General features: G+C 39.1%; 2 protein-coding genes across 6 annotated transcripts in view; one reads left to right on the top strand and one right to left on the bottom strand.

The window, feature by feature from the left end:
* Window positions 1–22606, bottom strand: part of fbln2 (fibulin 2) — an 890980-nt gene that overhangs the window by 434372 nt on the left and 434002 nt on the right. The gene's annotated exons all lie outside the window — the stretch shown is intronic.
* The window catches only part of wnt7aa (wingless-type MMTV integration site family, member 7Aa), a 42369-nt gene continuing 34553 nt past the window's right edge, over window positions 14791–22606 (top strand). Inside the window, exons 1-3 of one of the 4 annotated variants that reach the window (XM_051921520.1) lie at window positions 15483–15576; window positions 18507–18596; window positions 19291–19521. In XM_051921520.1, the coding sequence (XP_051777480.1) occupies window positions 19421–19521 (101 nt within the window). In that variant the 5' untranslated portion in view covers window positions 15483–15576; window positions 18507–18596; window positions 19291–19420. Of the gene's footprint in view, window positions 15577–15698; window positions 15825–18360; window positions 18446–18506; window positions 18597–19290; window positions 19522–22606 lie in introns of those variants that run through there. The other 3 variants (XM_051921519.1, XM_051921521.1, XM_051921522.1) reach the window with 3 other exon arrangements.

Genomic DNA, 22606 nt, shown 5'->3' with positions numbered 1-22606 from the left:
GGGTAAAAGAAAAGAAAAAAGTGATTAAAGCTGCCTGCCTGTTAAACTAGGACATCCTGACTTCTCTGAAGCATCACATTTAAATTAGAAAATGAGCTCTGTCATACGTGTGCATTTGAGAGTCAGCTTAAGGACTCAGTTGATGGTAATTACCTGCCAAAGCAGGGTTTGGCACTGTGTACTAATGCCTTTGCTTTTTCTCCCTCTGCATACCAGAAGATTGATATCCCTACTATCTCTTACGTCACTCCCGATGTCTGGCCTCCTGGATCTGACCCTTCCTGCTGGAAGCGCATAAAACTTAATGTTCAACCATTTTAGGCAGTTCAGCTTTGAACTTGCATCTGGAAAGATGTTATTTTGCTGCTCCTTTTTTGAAAGTATATTTTTTTCTTGTTGTTTTCAACAATATACGGGCATGGCTTGCCCAAACCTTTCTCTTTCTTACAGTGGTGTATTTGGCAGGATGATTCTGGGAAAGAAAGAACAACGGGATCTTTTGCATCTGATGAAGGTACTACAGTCCTTAAAAATCCAGGTAAGAGAACAACAGGCTCAACTCGACAAGGCAGTGGTATGGAATCAAACACCTATGGCTCTCCTACAGGATCAGTCATTTGCTTCGTCCCAGGAATTGGTACCTTTACAACAGGGGGACAGTATAGAGACTTTTTTCTTGGTGTTCAAGAGAATAGCAACCAAACACCACTGGGAGCATACAAAATAAGCACACATACTGGCACCATTCTTAAAGGGAGAAGTGCAGCGAGACTATTAAAACCTTAATGAGCGGGCTGTTGTGAATTTTAACAACTAAAGGCGTAGGTTTTGTGAGGTAGGCATAATCTCGGACCAGCAGGCAAAGCACTGCAGGGAGTGGCAATTTGACCCTGAGTGGCTGGTTATTTGACTTGTGGGGAAAGATCAGGTGCTGGCTGAGACCAGAACATCACTCTGCTAAGGAGATCATGGAGCAAGTCGCATGCAACTTTGCTCTAATTGCCCTCTTCGAATTTCTTGACAAGACAGTCCAGAGGCAAGAAATTAGATCCATGGAAGGCCTCATAGCATCCCTTGAGCATCATCAGGGGGCTTCGCAACTAGAGGGTTTAGAAAATCTTGCTCATCCCCCTCCTCTGACAGAATGCATTGCCAAAGCACTGTCCACCTAGTGCATAACGAAGTTAGTGATGAAGTCGCTGGAGAAGTCAGTGTGTTCCCCATGCTGTTTCAAAAGCAGGGAACTCGGACATTCCCCAACTGCCCTCATCTCAGCAAGGTGATTGACTGCAATTGGGCACAAGGAGAGACGTATTGTACATTCACCAATCCTTTGTCCCTTCCTTATACAGGCTAGGTTGTGGTTAATTTCCAGCAGCAACATTTCTATTGTTGCTCACTGTTATGTGCTTCCATGACAGTGCGGGTTGACCAGTATAATCTGTATCCATGGGGAAACTCGATGGTACAGATTGTGTAATTACTTACCAAGGCATGACTTGCACGCTTAGGGTGGCTGTTATACACAGTCCTCCCTACCCTATAATACTGGGTGGGAATGGTCAGATAGTAAAGGCGGAGAAGCACACACCACACTTGAAACTTAGCTGGGCCTTATAATATATGCTGAAAATGAGTCTCAAGATGTCTCCACGCCATGCTCTGTGCCATCTTGGGATTGTGGTCATGTTGACTCATTCTGATGTCTCAGTAGAGACAGATACCGGGACGTCACCACTGATTACCACATCCCATGAAGTCAATGTGCATCCACTCGTGCAGTTACATTTTCAGTTCAGGCAAGCTCCTGCTTCTTTTAAAAGACAACAGTGGAATGATGATTCCCTTAAGTTTGCCAAAAATGCAGTAGTTCTGGTTGATGGGCATCGCACCAATATTCCCATGCCACAGGGACCACATTTTGTTCGAAGTAATAATTTATTATATCCCAAAACCCTACCGGTGGCACGTTTGCGAGTTGTCTCATGCTCACCTCCTAGGCCCGGTCAGGCACCGAAAAAACACTTGACCGAATTAAGCTTCGTTTTTTTTTTTTTTTTTTGGTCAGGGATCAATGAGGAGATCTGCTGCTTTTGTGCTAAACGTCTGGAGTGTCAGCTGTGGCAGATTACTCAAAGGTACCCTGCTCCTGGTATCCCCGTGCTGCTCATTGATGTACCCCTTGAGAGCATAGAGGTAGATATAGTAGAACTCCTTGAACCCTCAGCCAGGGGCCATAAGTGTATTTTATTCCTGGTTGATTATCCTACATGATATCCCAAAGTGATACTACTGAGAGTCGTTAATACTAAATATATTACACAGGAACTTGTAGGGGTCTTTGTGTGTGTTAGCATTCCTAAAGAAGTCTTAACAGACCAAGGGACTCTGTTTATCTCAGAAATGTTCAAGGGAGTTGCCAAATTATTCAGAATAAAGCATCTAAAGGCCTCAGTGTATCATCCTCAAACTGATGGTCTCATAGAGTGGTTTAATCAAATGCTCAAACAAATGATAAGCAAGGTCATCACAGAGGATGGGAGGAAATGGGATCAGTTACTCCCTTTCGTATCGTTTGTCTTACTGGAAAGTCCCACAAGCCTTTACAGGATTCTCACCTTCTCTAGCCATTTGGACAACAACTTCAGGGACTACTGGATATATTAAAGGAAGGATGGAAAGAAGAGGCACTTCCTTCTACAAACATTTTAGAATATATTCCACTGTTACGCAATAAATTCTCAAAAATTAGACCCATACTAAAAGAACATATGGAGCATGCACAAGCAACCCAGGCCCATTGGTACAATTGTGGCACGAGCCTTTGCAATTTCCAACCTGTAGATCATATCATGGTCCTTAATCCCACTTCCTTTTCTAAATTATTGGCTTATTGGCAAGGTCCATACGAAATTAAGGAGATGTTCGAGCATGCCCGAGCCTTCCTCCTACCATTAAATAAGGCCGGGCTCCAGATAAACCCAAAAGAATGTGTCTTCAGGATAATGGAAACCAAATATTTGGGCTACTTGGTGTGCAGTGATACAGTCAGTCACAATGTTCAAAAATAAATGCCATTTTGAAATGCCCTCATCTGAAAACCAAGAGACAGGTTCAGGCTTTCTTGGGGTTAATGGGGTACTTTTGCTGGTTTGTTCCTTGTTTCTCAGAGAGGGCAACACCCTTGATGGATCTGACAAAAGAGCATGCTTCCAACATGGTGGTAAGGGGTAAAAAATCAGAATCTGCATTTAGTGACTTAAACAGACCATAACATCTGCACCAATTTTGAAGGCTCCAAACATTTTTCTACTTTTTATTCTTCAGGCTGATGCTTTGAACACTGGTCTTAGTGTTGTGCTGAGCCAAACTGTTGATGGTGTAGAACATCCATTTATGTTCCTGAGCTGGACACTTTTGGACCAAGAAACCAGGAATGAGGTGGTGGAACATGATGCTTTGGTGATCAAATAGGCTGTTAACCAGATGAGGTACTACCTTCTTCGCCATGAGCTCACTCTTGTCACAGACCATGGGCCTCTCCAATGGATGGCCCTGTACAGAGAGTCAATTTCTCAAGTCACTGAATTGTTCCTGGACCAACTGGTTCAAAGTCCTTCATCGTCGAAGTACTCTCCATGCCAACGCTGATTCTCTTTCTCGGGTTCTCGGACCTCACAGTTTGGAACACCCGACCCGATGGCTGAGCGGGAGGCCGTGTCACACGTGTGATTGGGAGACAGCTTAAGAGCTCAGTTGATGGTAATTACCCACTGAACCAAGGGTTCATTCTGTGTACTAATCCCTTCTCTTTTTCTCCTTCAGCAGACCGAAAGATCGATGGCCCTTCCATCTTTGATCTCACTTCAGGTGTCCGGCCTCTTGGACCCGCCCCTTCTTCCCAGAAGCACATAAGACCAAAAGTTTGGCCATGTTAGTTGGTTCAGCTATGAACTTGCATCTGCAAAGACATTATTTTGTTGCTCTTTTTTTGAAAGTCAATATTTTTCTAGGGCGGCCTGGTGGCGCAGTGGGTTGTGCTGCTGCCTCGCAGTTGGGAGACCTGGGTTTGCTTCCTCCCTGTGTGGAGTTTGCATGTTCTCCCCGTGTCTGTGTGGGTTTCCTCCCACAGTCCAAAGACATGCAGCTTAGGTGCATTGGTGATTCTAAATTGTCCCTAGTGTGTGCTTGGTGTTTGTGTGCACCTTGCGATGGGTTGGCGCCCTGCCCAAGGTTTGTTTCCTGCCTTGCGCCCTGTGTTGGCTGGGATTGGCTCCAGCAGACCCCCGTGACCCTGTAGTTGGGATATGGCGGGTTGGATAATGGATGGATGGATATTTTTCTAGTTGTTTTCAGCAATGTACAGGCATGGCTTGTCCAACCCTTTTTACCTGTTCTATCTCTTTCTTACAGATCATATATAACATTTAACTTTATATTCTGTTCTCTGAAAACAATGTACATATAAGAAGCCATATTTCTTATAACCTCTTAACCACTTAACATTTAATATGTTTAACAGGTTTGCTGCCTTATTGAATATTGCTGGAGTACAGCTTATTTCTTTGCTAAATGGTGAAAATGAAAACACATTTAAATGAGTCATGTGAATGCGCCTAAATTAAAAGATAGTGCTCTGTTAGATTTCTCCAATCTGCCGTGTTGCATTAAACAAAGCATGTGGGGTCTCCACCTGTTGGTGTAAATAAAGAACATCCACGTTTGGAGTTCACTCAAAATGATGGCTCAAGACTCTTTTATTATCTACTGAGAAATGTTTGCAACATTCTGTGTCAGCACTCTGGCATAAGCATTTAGAGCTTGTGGCCATCTGTCGATCATGCTAGCAAGAAGGGCATTGAAATGTACATTACAGAATTACTTTGTCTGGGTTTTACAAACATAGGAAACTAAGATGACCTTTACAGTAAGCTAGTAAGAAACTGCTCCCAGGTCCTTCATGCCATTTCAGACAAATGATCTACGGAAGCAGAGCACTAAACATGAGTCTGAATCAGCCTTTAAAGAGATTTCAGACTGAAGCAGCTCACTGTACCACTGTTAAAAAAGCAACTCAATTTAAAAGTAACTTAGATTTACAGGAAATTAATTTAAGATCTGTTTTGTTATTCTTCAGGAACAGAATTTTAGGGCCTGCTGTGCTCTGTTTTAACTTGCTACACATAAAATGTTCAGAGATGAGAAGTCACTTTGCACTTAAATTACACAGATGAGGCTTTCAGGCTGCATTTATCATGATTAAGGAGAAATATAAACAAAAGGAAGTTCTCACCTGTCTCAGAAGATTTGATTGAGACTCCTTTGGAGCCTGCTCTATCAAGCCCTTTGATCACTCTTTCCCTGTTGCTCTTCTGATGAGACTAGTTTTGCTTTGTCTTAACTTAATGGAGAACTAATTGCTTCTCAGATGACTCTGACACACAATGCCTGAAAGTCAAGCCTGCATCAGCAGAAGAACGTGTGTCTGTGTGTACATGCCTGCAGGTGGGGTGCTGCTGGCTGCTGGAATTGGTTCTCTGTATAGTTTGTTTTTGAAGGGAATCCTCTGTGAGTCTTGACAAGACTGACACAGAATGTATCCTCAAGCAGTGAGATTTTGCATTAATACAGCAATGAACATTTAGAAAAGGGACAAATGTTAGCCCCTTGGGAAGAAGATATTAGTGTGAGTGGATTACTTTGTAAATTCATTCATCCATCCATGTTGTAATCCACTTATTCAGTTTAGGATTTTGGAGAGTCAAAGGTTATTCTGATAACCCTTCATACAAGGCGGAAACCAATACTAGAGAGTGTCCCAGCCTATATAATAAATCTGCCCTTTAAACATTTAGGATGAGGATAGGCGGAGTCCTTTACTTCATTTCCTTTTTACATTGCCTCTTATATAGATTATCTCATTCTAGCCATAAACTGATACTGCATTATCTGGTCTAAATCAAAAATTCAGTCCTTATTTTATATAACACCATTAACAGCAGATCATCTCAAGGTACTTTGCAGTGCAAAATAAATTTATGGCATAAACTGTTGCCCATCCTCTTACAGAAGTCCATACTTTATTTTTAAAAATTTCAATGAAATATTTTCATCTGGTACACTAGATCTAACCACCTATTGAAAGGTTCTATATAAAAAAAGTATTATTAGTATTATTATTATTATTATTATTATCATTATTACTGTGATATCACACCATTGCAAAGGAGGATGTATATCTCATATAATGGCAAACACAAACTACACATGTAATCATTGTCTCCCATTTCACATAAGATCTACCATCCCAGCATATGTCCTTTAATTTGCAGCTTTCTGTATGAGTGGAAGCCAGGCAATACAACATTTTTCTCGTTAATTGGATTGCCAAAAAGACACTCCACAAATTTTCTGGTTAGGCAGTCTATGTGCACTGAAGCCACTGGCTGGCTTATGTGCTGCACATGGCTAGTGAGAACTGGGAAAACCCCTGTCTGGTGGCACTGTGAAGGATGAAATTTGCTGCACTTTACACCTCATTCACAAAGAATGACTGTAATGCAGTTTATGTGAATTGTGGTCTTGTGGGAGAGACATTATTAGAATGAAGCATGCAAAGAGTGCCCTGTTTGGTGCCTATAGCTCTTTCAGAGTCCTGTCTCTTGCATCATAACCTGCTGATGCTTCTTAAATATAGTCGATACGCTGTGTGCATTTGTATGTATAACTGGTAACTGCAAATAGGACATATCAAGCCAGAGATTTGGACATGCACTTTTCTAATCCTTTTCATCAAACATCCATCCAGACAGGATATATGGTGTTTCTGAACCCAGACTATAAAATTGGTACAACAGGGTAGGCAGCTTTCTGACTGTATTACTTCCCCGATGTACTAGGTGGTTGTGCTCATTAATGGATGCACTCATACATACATCTGCAAGGTATTTTGGGAGCTGTAGTCCCATTGAGCAGCTCTGTTGGGTGCCTGAAGTACTACTGGAAGTACTGCCAAGTCCAACATTAAAAGGCTGCCACACCTCAGTCCAGAGAATCGGAGTAGGGAGGAGCATGACAACACTTGCCTGGAGGGAGAGGAGAAAAAGAAAGAGAAAAGGGAAAGAGAGAAAAAGGAAGAGGTATATTCTATTCTGTTCTATCTTGCTGTGCAGCACTCAATGGAATTATAAGAAACTTGTTAATATATTTTTTATAAATCAGAGCACTTTATTTCAAGTCAAGTTAGCTTTATTTATATAGAACATTTAATACAACTATACGTTGACCAAAGTGCTTTACTGGAAAAACACAATACTCAGTAAAAACACAGTTTCTAGAAGTTAAATGCTGATACATATAAATACAGACAACTAAATAATTAAAAAGCTATACACAATATTAATACATAAAAATCTTAAATTTCAGGTATAAACCCTTTACTAAAAACCAAATGCCCGTAAATAAAAATAAGATCATAAGAAACACAAGAAATTTGACAAACGAGAGGAGATCATCCAGTGCATCAAGCCCTTCTGGTTAGCTAATAGCTAATCTGTACCAATATCTCATCCAGAAACTTTTTAAAGGTTGTCAAGGTTTCTGCTTAACTCCGTGTTTCTGTAGCTTGTTCCAGATTCCCTCAATTAATTGTGTAAAGAAGTGCTTCCTGGCTTCTATCCTAAAAGCACTTCCTCTTAATTTCCACTGCTGTCTTCAAGTATGGGATTCACCCTTAAGCTGAAAGAATTCTTCTGGGTCTATTTTATCAATGCCTTTGAGGATTTTAAATACCTGAATTAGGTCCCCACACAGTCTTCTCGGTTTGACACTAAACCGGTTTAAATCTCTGTGTCTGTCGCAGTAAGACATGTCCTTAAGTCTTGAAATGCTCACTCCACATAGAACATTTTCTTCTTACCTGTACTCTTTGTCTCCTGCTGGTTAACCAACTAGAGATCCAGTTTTGTAGGTTACCTCTGTTGCACTCACCTTCTAATTTCAGAATTAATCCTTGGTGTGGGACTGAATGAAAGGCTTTTTGAAAGTCTAAGTAAATTATGCTGTATTTATTGTTTTAGTCAACTGTCCCGGTTACTTCTTCAAACAAAATCTACAAGATTGGTTTTGCAGGATCTTCCTCTCATAATCTCCAGCTAGCTATTATTTAGTAAATGATTTTTGTTCAGGTAATTTTCTAATTTATTTTTTTATTATAGTTTACATCATTTTTCATGTCACAGAAATAAAACTTATTGTTCTAAAATTACCAGAATGCATTTTGTCTCCCTTTTTAAAGATTGGAGACACATTTGCAACTTGTAAAGGTGGGTTTTGCTGCTTCTGGGATGTGGTCTGCTGCTGCCAGTACCTCAGCAGGTTTTTTCAGCACTTGGTTAATGGCGACACATAAAGTATCCCTGGATCAATGCCACCTTACATCCTGAAGGAAGTGCTAGAAGTTTGCCTTGATGTTGATACACAGCGGGCAGCCTGCGTCTCTCCCAAATCACTGGGTAAGATTCTGGGGGCATGGGAAGGTGTCATAGGCTGGCCTTATCTGAAAGCTGAGTCTGGTTTGTGGCATTCTCCAAATGACCGCTCAACTAATGCATCAAAATCTCTGGCAGTGCTTCCCAACCCAAGCGAGAACAACTGGTCTGTACTGTCCCCATCACCTTTTAGTGTTGTAGGCTGGAAATGGTATGATCGCCCTTGGTTTGCACTTCCAACTGCAGCATGTGTGGGTAGGGACTTCTGCACTCCTTATGAGCTGGTCAGTGGAGTTCTTCAGCTCCAGTACAAGATGTCCTTTTTCTTAGGTTAAATAACTACTGTACTCTAAATTAGTCCAAATTAAAACAGTCTGGGTATGTGTGTGATTAAATCCTGAGATGGTCTGCTATCTCATGAAGAGATGGCTGCTAATTTGTTTCTGATTTTAGAAAGATGAACTGCAGCTTCCCACAACACTGTAATAGAAAATCTGCATTCATAAGATGGATGGATTAATGGAAAAATTCATGCAGTGCCCCTATAAATACTACTAGAAACTGCTAGATTGGTGGAACCTGTGAGACTGCCACCCTAATATGGGCAGTATGTGGACTCTGCTGTGTTACAGCATAGTAGCACTAAAGTAAGGAGCCTAATCATAGTCAAAAATAAAAAAAAAATTGAAATATCAAAAAATAAATGATTCACAATTAAGTTTGTCCATTTCTTGCCATTTTGTACTCTGGAATGCAAACTTGATTCTTGACTGATGTCTGGTGTCAATTGTTCTTCAATGAGTCTTTCTGCAAAAATTCTTGAAGCTACACTAACTTCTTGTTGTCTAGTTATTTTGTGTCGTGACAAGGGGACAGGAAACACCCGGAAGCAGCTTTAGGACTAGCATAGAATATGATTATTCAAACAGTAATCCCCCACGGGATACGCCCCGACATCGCTGGATTAATTGCGGCATCTGGCTCTTCACTGGAATTTGGCTACCAGCTGCAAGAAATTAATATGCGATTGCAGTAGCTAACTCAGCTCTCAGGAAGGGGGAGCTGCCTCTTTGCTCCTGGAGGAATGGTTGGAATTTTTATCAGATATTTATTCTACGTGAACACAGAAAATAATAAGCACATCTGAACGCGCCTGCACTGCAAGTCTAGGGTCATAGGGTCAGTGTGTGACTCGTAGCAGGTGCTGTTTCTGGCAAGCAATTGCAAGGAGCTATATGTATATCAGACAAGACAAGCAGGAAGAAGATGAAAGAACATTGACAAGGCTGGAAGGCCCAATCAGCCATACATCTATTAGAAAACAAATATTTTCCTCTGCTTGCATGTGCCAACGCAAAAACCATGTAGGACTATTCCTGTCCAGCAGATGGCATCAACACACCAGTCAAATATATACCTGCCATAGTGCTGACAGCACCTGGCTTTTCCATGTCCAAAAACAGTCACTGGTATCAAATGTTAATTGTTAACATGTAGAGAGATTGGATATTGAGGTTCATCTTTCTTTCTTTCTTTCTTTCTTTCTTTCTTTCTTTCTTTCTTTCTAGAAAAAGGTGTAATTTTTAAAAAATCTTATTATCCTTGTTACTAAAGCACATTTCCATAATATTTACAATGTCATAAACATGATTAGAGTCAAAAGCTTGACTTCATCCATATTGCATTGCGTTGACCTATTGCAGGTTCCATTTCTTAATATGTATAGAGGATTTGTACCACAGGCGGCGCAGTGGGTAGCGCTGCTGCCTCGCAGTTTGGAGACCAGGGTTCGCTTCCTGGGTCCTCCCTGTGTGGAGTTTGCATGTTCTCCCCGTGTCTGTGTGGGTTTCCTCTGGGTGCTCCGGTTTCCTCCCACAGTCCAAAGACATGCAAGTTAGGTGCATTGGCGATTCTAAATTGTGCTTGGTGTGTGTGTGTGTGTGTGTGTGTGTGTGTGTGTGTGTGTGTGCACCCTGCGGTGGGCTGGCACCCTGCCCGGGGTTTGTTTCCTGCCTTGCACCCTGTGTTGACTGGGATTGGCTCCAGCAGACCCCTGTGACCCTGTCTTAGGATATAGCGGGTTAGACAATGGATGGATGGATCTGTACCACAGAGCAGACACATTCCTTTCACTACCTATCATAATTTGCATAATGTGTTAAACCTGCTTTCCATTTATTAATGAAATACTCCTTATTTCATATAGCATATTAATTTGCCATTTGAATTTTACCAACCACCCGGGTTGATGCTGGCAGTGTATATCTTTTGATTCTACAAGTCAAGTACTGCTGCCTACTGGTGCACACAACAAAGGCTTACCCAGTATCAGTATCACTCACTTGGGAGTCTCCTCAGAATTACATTCATTCTCGGACTCAGTTTACTCAATCATCAGTATCTTGCAGTTAATAAAACTTAACTACTTAATCATCCCAGTGATCAGATTTCACTTAACAAGTTCATTAATGAAAGATGAAGGTCTGGCACCATTAGCCAAATCAAAGCTGGTAGCTTTGTTTTCTCTTGTCACATACTATTGAGTCCAGTTGGGGGCACTCTCTAACCTGAGGTCTCATTTCTTTCTCTGCTGTTTTCTAAGAGTACAAAAGAATTAAAAATTAAGCTGAAAATTTTGGATAATTATAACTCTACAGACAAAGCATACATTTAAAGTTTTTTTTCCTCTTCACTTTCCCTGTCATATTCTTTGCCAAAGAATGCAGAACCATTCAACAGTTTTGCACGATTAAAGATAATTTTGATAAAGCCAGCTTTTGATCCTCTATTGTTAGGTATTTGTTTCTTTTTCTGCAAACCTTACACTTTAGCAGGCAACAACAAAAATGTGGCTGCAAATTGCCTTCAAACAGTGTAGTGCTTTGTCAACACAGACTCCCTTGTCATACTGAAAGAACAACAAGCATGCGCACAGTCACAATTACCCACGTCACATTCCCTGTGTAGGTCCTCCATGAAGAAAGTCCACTTCAGATGACAGTAGATCATAAGCAGGGTAACATATAGGAAAGACAGACAAACTAATACTTATATGTCAGTTCACCCATTGTCTGAAGCTGTTTATTCAGTGAGAACCAGGAATCTATCCCAGCAGCATGAGGTACAAGGCTAGACTGTCTCCTGGCCCACACACTCCCACTCTTACACTGTACACACAGGGACATTTTCAGGTCTCTGAATAATCTATCAGTTCATATTTAACAAACGACTAATTTTAAGTCAAACTTCTCAAATCTGGCCTAGGCTGAGAAAACCTTACTCTTATTTCCCTAAATATGTCACTTGCTGAAAAGGAATCAAGTAAGAAATAAAAAATTTGGAGTTAAGGGCTGTGAGCTGGCTGGGAATTGAGTTTAGCAGGTATGTGATTCATTTTTTTGAAGAACTATGGGCATACATGGGTTTATGTTCTCCAAAGTTTGAATTGCTGAAGATTTCGCATAAGTAGTTTCTCCATTAGCAACTGGTCTTAAAAACGTGAAGGACTGTCATGTTATTATGCTGATTATGTTTTTATAGATAAATAGCTGTTTTATAGTTTACATATTCTTATTTTAATATGTGTGCTTTTTTAGGAACATTTAGCATCTTGTGAGCACATCTTGTGATCTAGTGAGTCTCCAAGGAAGACTCCTACAGTATATTAGGGAACATCCATCCATCCATCCATTTTCCAACCTGCTGAATCCGAACACAGGGTCACGGGGGTCTGCTGGAGCCAATATTAGGGAACATTGAAATTAATTATATTCAGTATTTGGTGTAAATGTTTACACCTGAGTGTGCACTATATGAAGTTGTTACATTTGACTGAAGTGACTTCTGATATTTTAGTTTTACGCCTATATCTCGATCCACGTGCTTCAAGTAACTTGGTTGATTTAAACTAGCCATGTATGGCTAAGTGTGGGTGTGTACATGACTGTGCCCTATAAAGGCAGGTCCATGATAGACACCAGCTCCCTGAAACCCTGAAATGAACAAGCAAATTAAAAAAGGAATGAATAGATTAATGATATTTTAGGCAATTATGTTTTGTTGTATTTAAATAAAAATAAAAACCCACCAAGTGGTAACACCAATATAGTCACCCTTTTAAGGCTACAAGTGCCTACTAGTGAATCATAGAGAAGGAAGATGGCATAGCAATTCAGTGGAAGGCAGGGGCATTAAGATTGCGTAATAGAAGTCTTATCACCCTGGCACTAGGAACACAGACTGTGCTTGCTTCTTTAGGGGAAGAAGGCCAAGGTGACTTAAGTTTTCTTTCACTCATTACAAGATTTTTCTCCAAGACTCCTCCATTCACAAGTATTATTATCAAAATGATCAAAGGCTTGTCAAAATGTATACTTTGCAGGAATGTCTGGCAATAGTGGGCACTGGGTTTCATCAGAAACATGGTCTTTCTGAAAACAGATAACTAACTGAATCCTCTGTGCAGCTATTACAATTTTTACTTTTTTGTCTTGTTTCTTATACAATAAGCATCAGCCATTTCCTAAATATACATGTATTTATGCCACAGCACAAATGTAAGACTACATTACCAACTAATATATGTATAGCTTCAAAACTAAAGCCACTACAGAGGTTTAGGAATGAAAGGAAGAAAGAAATGCAAAGCATAAACTCACTGTTATAGCACACCTTCTCAGATCCCTCTTGCATCCTTCTTGCTTGCTCTCTCTCTCCACTCTTAAAATACCAGAATGGTTCTTCAGAATGATGCCAAAGGAAAACCATTTTTGGTTCCCAAAAGACCCATTCATGTGAAGGTTCCAGAAAGAACCTTTATTTATTTCAGTTCGTAATAGGCTTCATAAATAATCATGAACAGATATTAACAGATTTGTGAAATACTTATGGGTCATGATTTTAAGAGTTCTTATTGCATACAATAACACAGGGTAAGTTCAAGATTTTTAAATCTGTTTTTGTCCTGCTAGGTAGCCTAAACAACTCAATTTTTTCTTCATATTAGAAAGATTTCAAAGTATAAAGAACCAGATTCCTGTGCAGAGAACTCTTCTGAGAATTAAATGGTTCTTTCTCAAGCAATGATTCTAAGAAAAACCATATAATCCAGTAAACCATTATTTTTTAGAGTGTCCTTGGAGTACAATATTCATTTTCATGGATAATTAACGACTCTTTAGGTTCACCTTCCAATGTGCCTGCTTGAGGTTTCCAGCAATTGTATTACAAATGGTATGACATCACCATGGGAATATTCAGAACTGTTCTCCAGCTTTTCTGCTAGTTGTTGTATATCTGGACCAGACATAAGTGACACTCAGCACACTGGGTCCATCTGGCCAAGGTGCATGGGATACACTCTTAGTAAATAAATTAGCATTCTGAAATTACTTAGTCATATCATTTTCCCAAAATATATTGATCACAAACCCTTAGGTTTTCCAGTTGAACAACAATATAACATTTACCTTTACAGACATTGTGCCAATTGGCACATGTTCATCTTTTCTGTTCTAGCATCTTAGAAATTAATTAATACCAATGCATTGTTGAGGTGTTTATTACAAGGTGATTGTCAGTGTGTATATAAAAGTAAGCAAACTATGTAAGCACCATTCCAAAGCACTATGTGCAGATAGATAGATAGATAGATAGATAGATAGATAGATAGATAGATAGATAGATAGATAGATAGATGGATGGATGGATGGATGGATGGATGGATGGATGGATGGATGGATGGATGGATGGATAGATAGATAGATAGATAGATAGATAGATAGATAGATAGATAGATAGATAGATAGATAGATAGATAGAAACCTTTTCAAATTTAAATAGCTCTTTATTTTTATCTAGTTTTTTTTTGGTTTGTTTTGGTGAAAAATCCATGTAGATATCCTTGTGGAGTTTTCGTTTTTCTTGACAAGATGGACTTCACACTCTAATTATAGTGTTTCATAACCTAAATAGGTACGTTTCTATTATGACATAACTCTTTAAAAATTCACTGGAATCCTTGCTAACTGAGTGAAAGCGGGGATTTGTTTTCCCTTTTTGATTCTTGGGGGCCAGTTCTGCACTAGGTAGATGCGTTTAGGTGCTGCTGTTGTGCTTCTATATGTAATGGGATTCCTCACACCGTTTCTTAAGAGATAAAGGCCTGCTGTAGGAATTGGTAGTGCGATAATTCATTAATTCCTTTTCATAAATCAGAGAAGTAGGTGTCATAGTTTGAGAGTGGCCAAGCGGAGGAGGAGCGTCCGGATATGCAGGCTAGTATTCTAACTTAGAAGGAACGCTTCCTTTCCTGAGCAGATATCTCAGGATAAATAAATGCATGACTGGCAAAAAAGCAAATTCTCACACAAAGTCGAACCGTTCACCATGATGAATCAGAACCCGCATAATCAAATAAGAGCTACCGGGAGCAGCAGCCGAGGTTCTTTAACCCCTCTCCTGATCTTCGCTGCAGCCACCAATCTCCTCATATCACACGCCGAAACATTTCCGATCCTTTAAAAGTTCGGCCACCCGCCCCGCAGACAGGTGAACCCTACTTGGTGGTGTTGGGTGGGAGTAACAGTGCGCTGCTGCGTGCGTGCGCGCCAAAGTGAGTATAAGAGAGAGTGAGTGAGAGTGAGAGTGTGTCCCGAGAGAACACGCCCAAATAGATGAGATAGATATATAAAACCTGAGGGGCGACTCTGAGCTGCGCGTTGAAGATGAGCGCGGCCGTGTCTCCGTGTGAACATCACCAAGTTGCGTGTGACCCGCATACAAATAGCGACTAAAGCGGCATTGGCTAGACTCGGAGCTCAGGATTGTCACTATTCCTTTGGGATTTACAAATGCACGGCGTCTGACCCGGAGGCTCTGTTCATATAGAGGGCATGTGTTTTGGGTGAAATACCTGTGCGATCTGGAGGTGGTGACCCGACCGGGATTGGCGAAAGCCCGCACACAGCTAGCTCTCCATAGAGCGAGCGCTCCCAGGCACAGGGTCTACCAGCAAGATGAACTGGAAAACAAGACGCTGGATTTTCCATATTTTTCTTTGCCTGGGGATTGTGTATCTCAAAATAGGGTAAGTATCTTTTTTAATCTGTGCATGTTCAGACCTGACAGTGGCAAGGCTTTGCAAGACTGTGCGCTCTGGGAATTTGTCTGTCTTGGGGGAAAAAGGCAGAAGACATAGTGGTGAGGTGGAATATCCATAACGAAGATTCAAGTGTTCTGAACCGGCCTACTTCTTTCAAAATCAAGTTGGAAAGAGACCATAGAATGAGACTCAGATGTGTTTCAAAAAAGGTGAAGCCAGATTACAACTAACAGGTAAGTCCACATGTGAAAGAAGAAGCTACAGCTTCATCACTTTTCAAAACAGCTAAACACACCAGCACCACATTTACTGAGGAAAACAGTAAGAAAGGGAAAGTCAAGCGCGGTGCGAAACTGTGTGTGTGTGTATATATATATAGTTATATATATATATATATATATATATATATATATATATATATATATATATATGTATATATATATATATATATATATTTATATATACCTTACAGCACCACGCTTGGCTTTACATATATATATATATATATATTTAAACAGAGCAATGCAACATACTGAGCCGTGTATAGTACTTAAAATGACTTTGTTTTCATTCAGTATAAGTAGCTTATAATTAATAGGTACTGTATATGGATCTCTGCCATGCAATATATAACTACCAATTACCTATGTACAAATGATACACAGTATTGATACTTTAGACAAGTATTGTTTGTTTTTATTTACCTGTGTCTGGCTTACCTGTAGGCCGAATAACTTCACTCCTTGTTAACGATTCATACTGTTCACTTAAAACCGAAAGATACCAATGCAGCGTTTCTGGATGAGAACATTGAGTGCCCCCTCTTTTACTATAAACATAAACAATAATATAGCCAAAAAACCTGCAAATATCTTTAAATTTTTTACCGTAAAAAAGTGTGCAGGCAAGATCAACTTTATAATGGGATCTTCTTGCTCTTCTTCAAACTGCATATGAAGTTCTCAGTAAAATATTGCTTCTCTTAATCAAGTCTAATGTATTTCTTTCTTAATACAGGTGCTTATATTGTTCCAAAAGACACTATTTTAGATGCTACAACATTATTACAACATTTAAACGTTAACTATTTTAAAGTGAGCTACTGTAATATGAGTCGTGAAAACGATATGGCATTTTATATATCACACTGCAGTCTTTAGACTGACGAGCTTACATAAAAGGAATATTAAATTACTCCAACAACCTGTTGAATAGTTTGATTGCTGTACTTTAAAAACGCCTTTTGTAATATTTTGTAGAATATACTAATCCACAATTAGAATAAAATTAATTTCCATAATAAATGAGGCAACAATTCAGTTTCATTTTAGGATTGCACAAACTTTCTTGTTAAATAGCTTTTAGAATTAAATTCTGATAAATTTATCTGCATTAAAGAATGTAATACTTTCAAACTTTTGGTTTAAGGACATTAGTTAAAACTGGGTGGTACGTATACTTTCTAATTTCACAAGCAATCAACTAACAAAACATTTTTATTTCTTTTTTGTATCTTGCGACTCCATACAATATAAGTGTACATAAAATAGTCGGAATGCTATCATTTATGAAACCACTATAATCAAAAAATCGCACATTTATGTTATTTCTTTTGAAGGCTTTTGAGCCTATTGTTAATTTTATAAAAGTTACGAGGAATAATAACTTAAACAACATGTGCTGAAAATGAACTTGTAGTGGTCCAAAACGTTAGCTCTTTATCTAGAACATTTATTTCAGTGTGGTCTTTGCTTACTATGTCCAGAAAAACATTGACGACATTATTGCTGATTTAAAATATAAATAATGTACTGTAAAGTTATGAAACAAGCTTAAATAACTACGGCAACATAACATCAGAGAAAGTGATAATTTTGCGTTACGCTGTTATTAGGTCGGCTTGACTGATGTAAAAATTAAAGAAAATATAAATAATATTTTTTCCGTTTTTTATGTACTTGTATGCGATGATACTAACTTGTCAGTATGCAAACACTGTTGATATCAGATGAAGTTTAACAATATGTTAACACCTTGAATTGTACAAATACTCGTTTGTATTGAACTACAGTACAACGCTAATAAAGATTTTGTAAAGGCACAGGTAAAAATCTATCTATCTATCTATCTATCTATCTATCTATCTATCTATCTATCTATCTATCTATCTATCTATCTATCTATCTATCTATCTATCTGTCTTGAGTTTGTTTTAGTTAACTTGAGATACAAAACCTCTAAATGAATAGTAAAGAAGATATTTTATTCAACCAAAATGTTGAGAATCGATTAAAATCAAATTCAAAATATTCTGTATTTCACGTTTAGAAGTAATAAACCTATTCTAACAACCTTACAGTACTACATGTTCACTGAAAAGAATGTTTCTCTTGCCTGACAGGGTGATTATGGTTTACTCTTTCAAATAATAAAATCGTTATTGTAATATGGTATTAAGTACCTAAACTGAGTAACTGATATGTAGAAGAGAGTTATCTGTTCTATTTTGCCACTGTTAAAATAACAGAAAGAAAGAAAGAAAGAAAGAAAGAAAGAAAGAAAGAAAGAAAGAAAAGCAGATTTGCGAACACCTTTTGTTTTATGTCCCTCCGAGATAAGCAGCGCACAATACGCGGTGTCCTCCGTTATCGAGACTATAGGATCTCATTCTGTTTAAATTACGGAACCAGGAAGTTTGGCCGCAATTTGTCAAACAGTGGTAGTCTTTATCTGTATTTTAATTAAAGAGAAAAAGTGGACAGGCGGAAAAAAAAACAAAAAAACAGGAGCGGTCTTAAGGGAAGTCGCGCAGCTTATTCCTGAAACACCGCTGATAATTACTCTTATGTGATAGGTACGGCTGCATAATGGAATACTTGATTAAAGGTGCTTCACCCATCAATTTTCCGTTACAGGGTCGTGAGAAGCCGAAGGCAGCAACGGGCGTAAGGCAGAAAACAACCCTGGACGGAACGCACACACCCACACTCACCCACACCGGAACAGTTAAGTGTCGCCAAATAGTCTGACAAAATCTTCTTTTTTGGATAATGCAAGGAAGGCGGAGTAGCGGCAAGGCTCTCGAGTGTATAAGGAAGCACACAATCGGTATCTGACCGGCAACAGAATCGGGGATGAAGGTTATTATTAATAAAATCACGTGCGAAGTTTCATGATTTGGTAAAACTGACGCTTTTCCTATCTTCTACATTATCATATTTTCGTTTTCTGCCTTGCAAACTGGTAATCAGATGTCCAAACACAAGAGTACGGATCGGTTGTGCATGCAGAATTTCTTGTTTCTTTGATAGTTGCAGTGTTCTTTAGCTACGGGTACAAATGACAGGCCTTGGTCACCGTGCATTTGAACTGTACTGCAGTAGTTAGCGATCAGGGTCTGGGGTTGTACTCCTGGCCTGGACACTATCCTGTGGACATTTTGCACGTGCTCCCTATGTTTGTGTTGGGTTTCCTTCTGGCACGATGGGTTTTCTCCTGTTTCCCAATGACGTGCACAATAAGTTAACTAGTGACTGTAAATTAAAGAGTTTTGAGTGTTCCCATGTGATGGACTAGCACCCTGTCTTGTGTTGGTTCACACATTGTGCCCAAGCAGCCTTGACTTGGACAAACTGAATAGAAAATAGATGGATGGATAAATTATGTGACCATTAGGTTTTTCTTTTTTTTTCATTGTAGGGGTTTCTCCTCTGTGGTCGCTCTAGGAGCCAGTATAATCTGTAACAAGATCCCAGGTTTGGCTCCCAGACAGAGAGCAATCTGTCAGAGCCGCCCTGACGCGATCATTGTGATTGGGGAAGGAGCGCAGATGGGAATCAACGAGTGTCAGTTCCAGTTTAAAAATGGGCGCTGGAACTGTTCAGCACTGGGAGAGAGGACTGTCTTTGGGAAAGAGCTCAAAGTAGGTAGGTCACATGCAGACTTATGTTAGTGGTTTTCTTACTTGTTGCTTTCAAGGAAACTTGTTTATCTTAATGCCTATAATTATAGAGTTGGTTACTTTTCAGCCATGAAGAACAACAGTTGCATTATCTTGTCTTTAAATGTTACTAGGAATGATAGCAGTAACTGCCAGTTTCTCAAAACCTTCTATATTATCAGATGACTTCCCTTAGGAGACTGTCAGAAAGACTGTTCACTACACTTTGGGGAGTGAAGGACAATAAGCTTGCTCACTTTAGAGGAGGTTAAGGCTTCATGTGTTTTTTTTAGCAACAACAAAGATGCCTTGTATTTTACACTTTGAAGGACAACTCATTTTACAATAGCAGCTGTCACAATTTCCATCAGTAATTGATCTAATCTTTAAATATTTCCATTAAATATGATCACTGATGTCACACTTTGAAAAGCATACTGGCATTTTAACCTTGTTTAAGTTTGCATCTGGAATGCCCTCTGTGTGGAGTATGTTTTTCCTGTGTTCACATCAATTTAATTCCAAAGTTTAAAGACATGTATTATGTACAGTGGAGATGCTGCACTGGCCTGGTATGAGGGTATGTGCTCTACAATGGACTGTCATTGGATTAGAGTTGTTTCCACCCAATGACCATTGCGGTTAGAATAGGTTTCAGTTCCCATTATTAGTTAAAGCAGGCAACATTAATGGATAGATGCCTAATGATGAGTAGGCGCCACTTAATATTTGTGTGAAGTCTGGGTGCTTGCACTGAGAGAGAGAGAGATAGATATTCTAGAATGCAAGTGAGGGGCCTCAGAGTAAGTGATCTTGTGGGTAATTAGTTGTCTTATATCTTTTGAATGACTACACTCCATATAACTGGGAAGCTGAATTTCTAATACTTTTTCTGTGGTTCAACCATGACAGGACTGATACATTTAGTTTAAGCTCACATGGCAGTCTTATAATATGTGATTTCATCTAATTCACATGAGCACGTCTTATAAATACAGGGGGCAAATCAGCCCACTTCCAACCACTAACTTCACAAAATTAGACATTTAAGTAAGTGGAGGCCACTAGACTAGCACAGGCTTGCCCAGCATTGTCCACAAGAGTGAAAAAAGTAAAAAAGGAGGGTCGAAACTACAGGAAATTTGTACAGATCACATCAGCTCTCCTTGATTTGAAGATGAGCTACAAGCTTTTTGCCCTTATCCTAACCCCATTGGAATTCTGAGCTGCAGAAGAAATGCTTTACCTCTGTAACACAGAATGTTCAAAATACGGTAGCAAACAGCCAAAGTCTCTGTTAGGAAAATTAATGAGTGCATTAAATATATATTGGAATTACCTTTATTTCAAAGGCTTGGCTAAATCATTTAAGACTAATGCTTAAAGTCACTTGGCTGGACAATACATCCACTTTAGCAAATTATGAAAGACAGACAGGAATTGTGACAAAATTAATTTAGCGATACTGGACATTTAATGTACACTGGGTATAGTGATTATATAGCTTGTATTTACCTTCCTAAGTCTTAATGTGCCTTAGCCTGTACTTTCTTTATACTGTTTAGCAGTATGTTGGTTTGCACTTTATGTTATGAATTTCACCTGGGACTCAATTAAGCACTATCTATCTATCTATCTATCTATCTATCTATCTATCTATCTATCTATCTATCTATCTATCTATCTATCTATCTATCTATCTATCTATCTATCTATCTATCTATCTATCTATCTATCTATCTTACCAACATCTTGCAGAACATAAGCTAGTTTCATTTAGTTTATTCCTGTTTGAAGAAATGTGAAGCTAACTTTAATCTGATTTTTGTACTCAACTTTTGTGCCTTTCTACTATTTAATTTAATTCAATTTTTTCTTGTAAAACACACTCTTACTTATAAAATGAGGACACTAGACACCATTTAAAATCCATCCATCCATTATTACATCCACTTAATCCAATTCAGGATTGCAATCACCAGAGTTTATTATAGACACAGAATAGGTAAAATAAATGGAATGCAACAAAAAGGATGATGTTGGTGAACAAAAAACATGCCGCAATATATACATAAAAATCTCCCTATTTATGTAAGCATATGCTCTACATACCCTTTAGTTTTGTTTGTACAAATGTGTCTGTTAGAGCAACCTAATTACAACGGAGGGGTAAAAACAGATTCTGAAGGGATCCATCTACACTAGGTCAGCCAGCTACCCAGACCCTTAGAATTTTGAAATGTACCATGACACAGGAAAATATTACTGATGTCAACAGAATAAAATGAAATTATGACTCTCAATCCACTGTTACGTAATGACATATTTGCTGCAGTGTCTAAAATAGTAGTAACGCTGAGTGCCGCCAGAATAGGTTGAAGAAATAAGGCGAATGAGAAGCACGAGCAATAGCCAGTCAAGACAAATGTTTCTGTTAGAGAAAGCAACATCAAAAGCCATCACAGCAGGTGTAACATATATATTTTATACTATAGTAATGGCTTGACTTGAACGCTGAGACCAATAAGGGTCTCTCTAATGTGGCAAGCTGAAGTCTATATTAGTCTGTGGTCTTCATTGTTTTTCTCAGAATCTCATCTTGACAGACAAACCTTAGATTACCGTTGACCACACATAGTCCTTTACAATGAACATCTAAACAGTGGATCAAAAGGAGAGAATAAGCAATAACATGAAATTTGTAGGTAAGGTGCAATTTGCTGTTGTGTTGTGACATGTAGCATCTTGTGTTATGGATTCTCCTGCTCAGTAGTATCTGCTGTTTGCAACCCGGTGCTCACTGGTTTTCACTTAACCACAATATCAAGGTGTAAGCAAGCAGTACAAGTGCTTGAAAAAAAATCCAGGATGATACAACCCTACATTTGTTGTCTTGGCTTCATATGTACACATATATTTTTGCAGTGTATATAATGTATACCACAGATTGAGTTATTAGAATGAGCAACCTAGCCCTCACTGTGCCCCTCATGAAAGATTCATTTGCTTGGATTTTATTTAGCTTTCTCCACACCTTACTGAAACAGAAGCCATTAAGGATGAGTAGAGAGGATT

This window comes from Erpetoichthys calabaricus, chromosome 18 (genome assembly GCF_900747795.2).
Source record: "Erpetoichthys calabaricus chromosome 18, fErpCal1.3, whole genome shotgun sequence".
Taxonomy (NCBI): domain Eukaryota; kingdom Metazoa; phylum Chordata; class Cladistia; order Polypteriformes; family Polypteridae; genus Erpetoichthys; species Erpetoichthys calabaricus.
The sequence above is the reverse complement of the archived record's forward strand: the minus strand, read 5'-3'. Positions and strand labels throughout refer to the sequence as shown.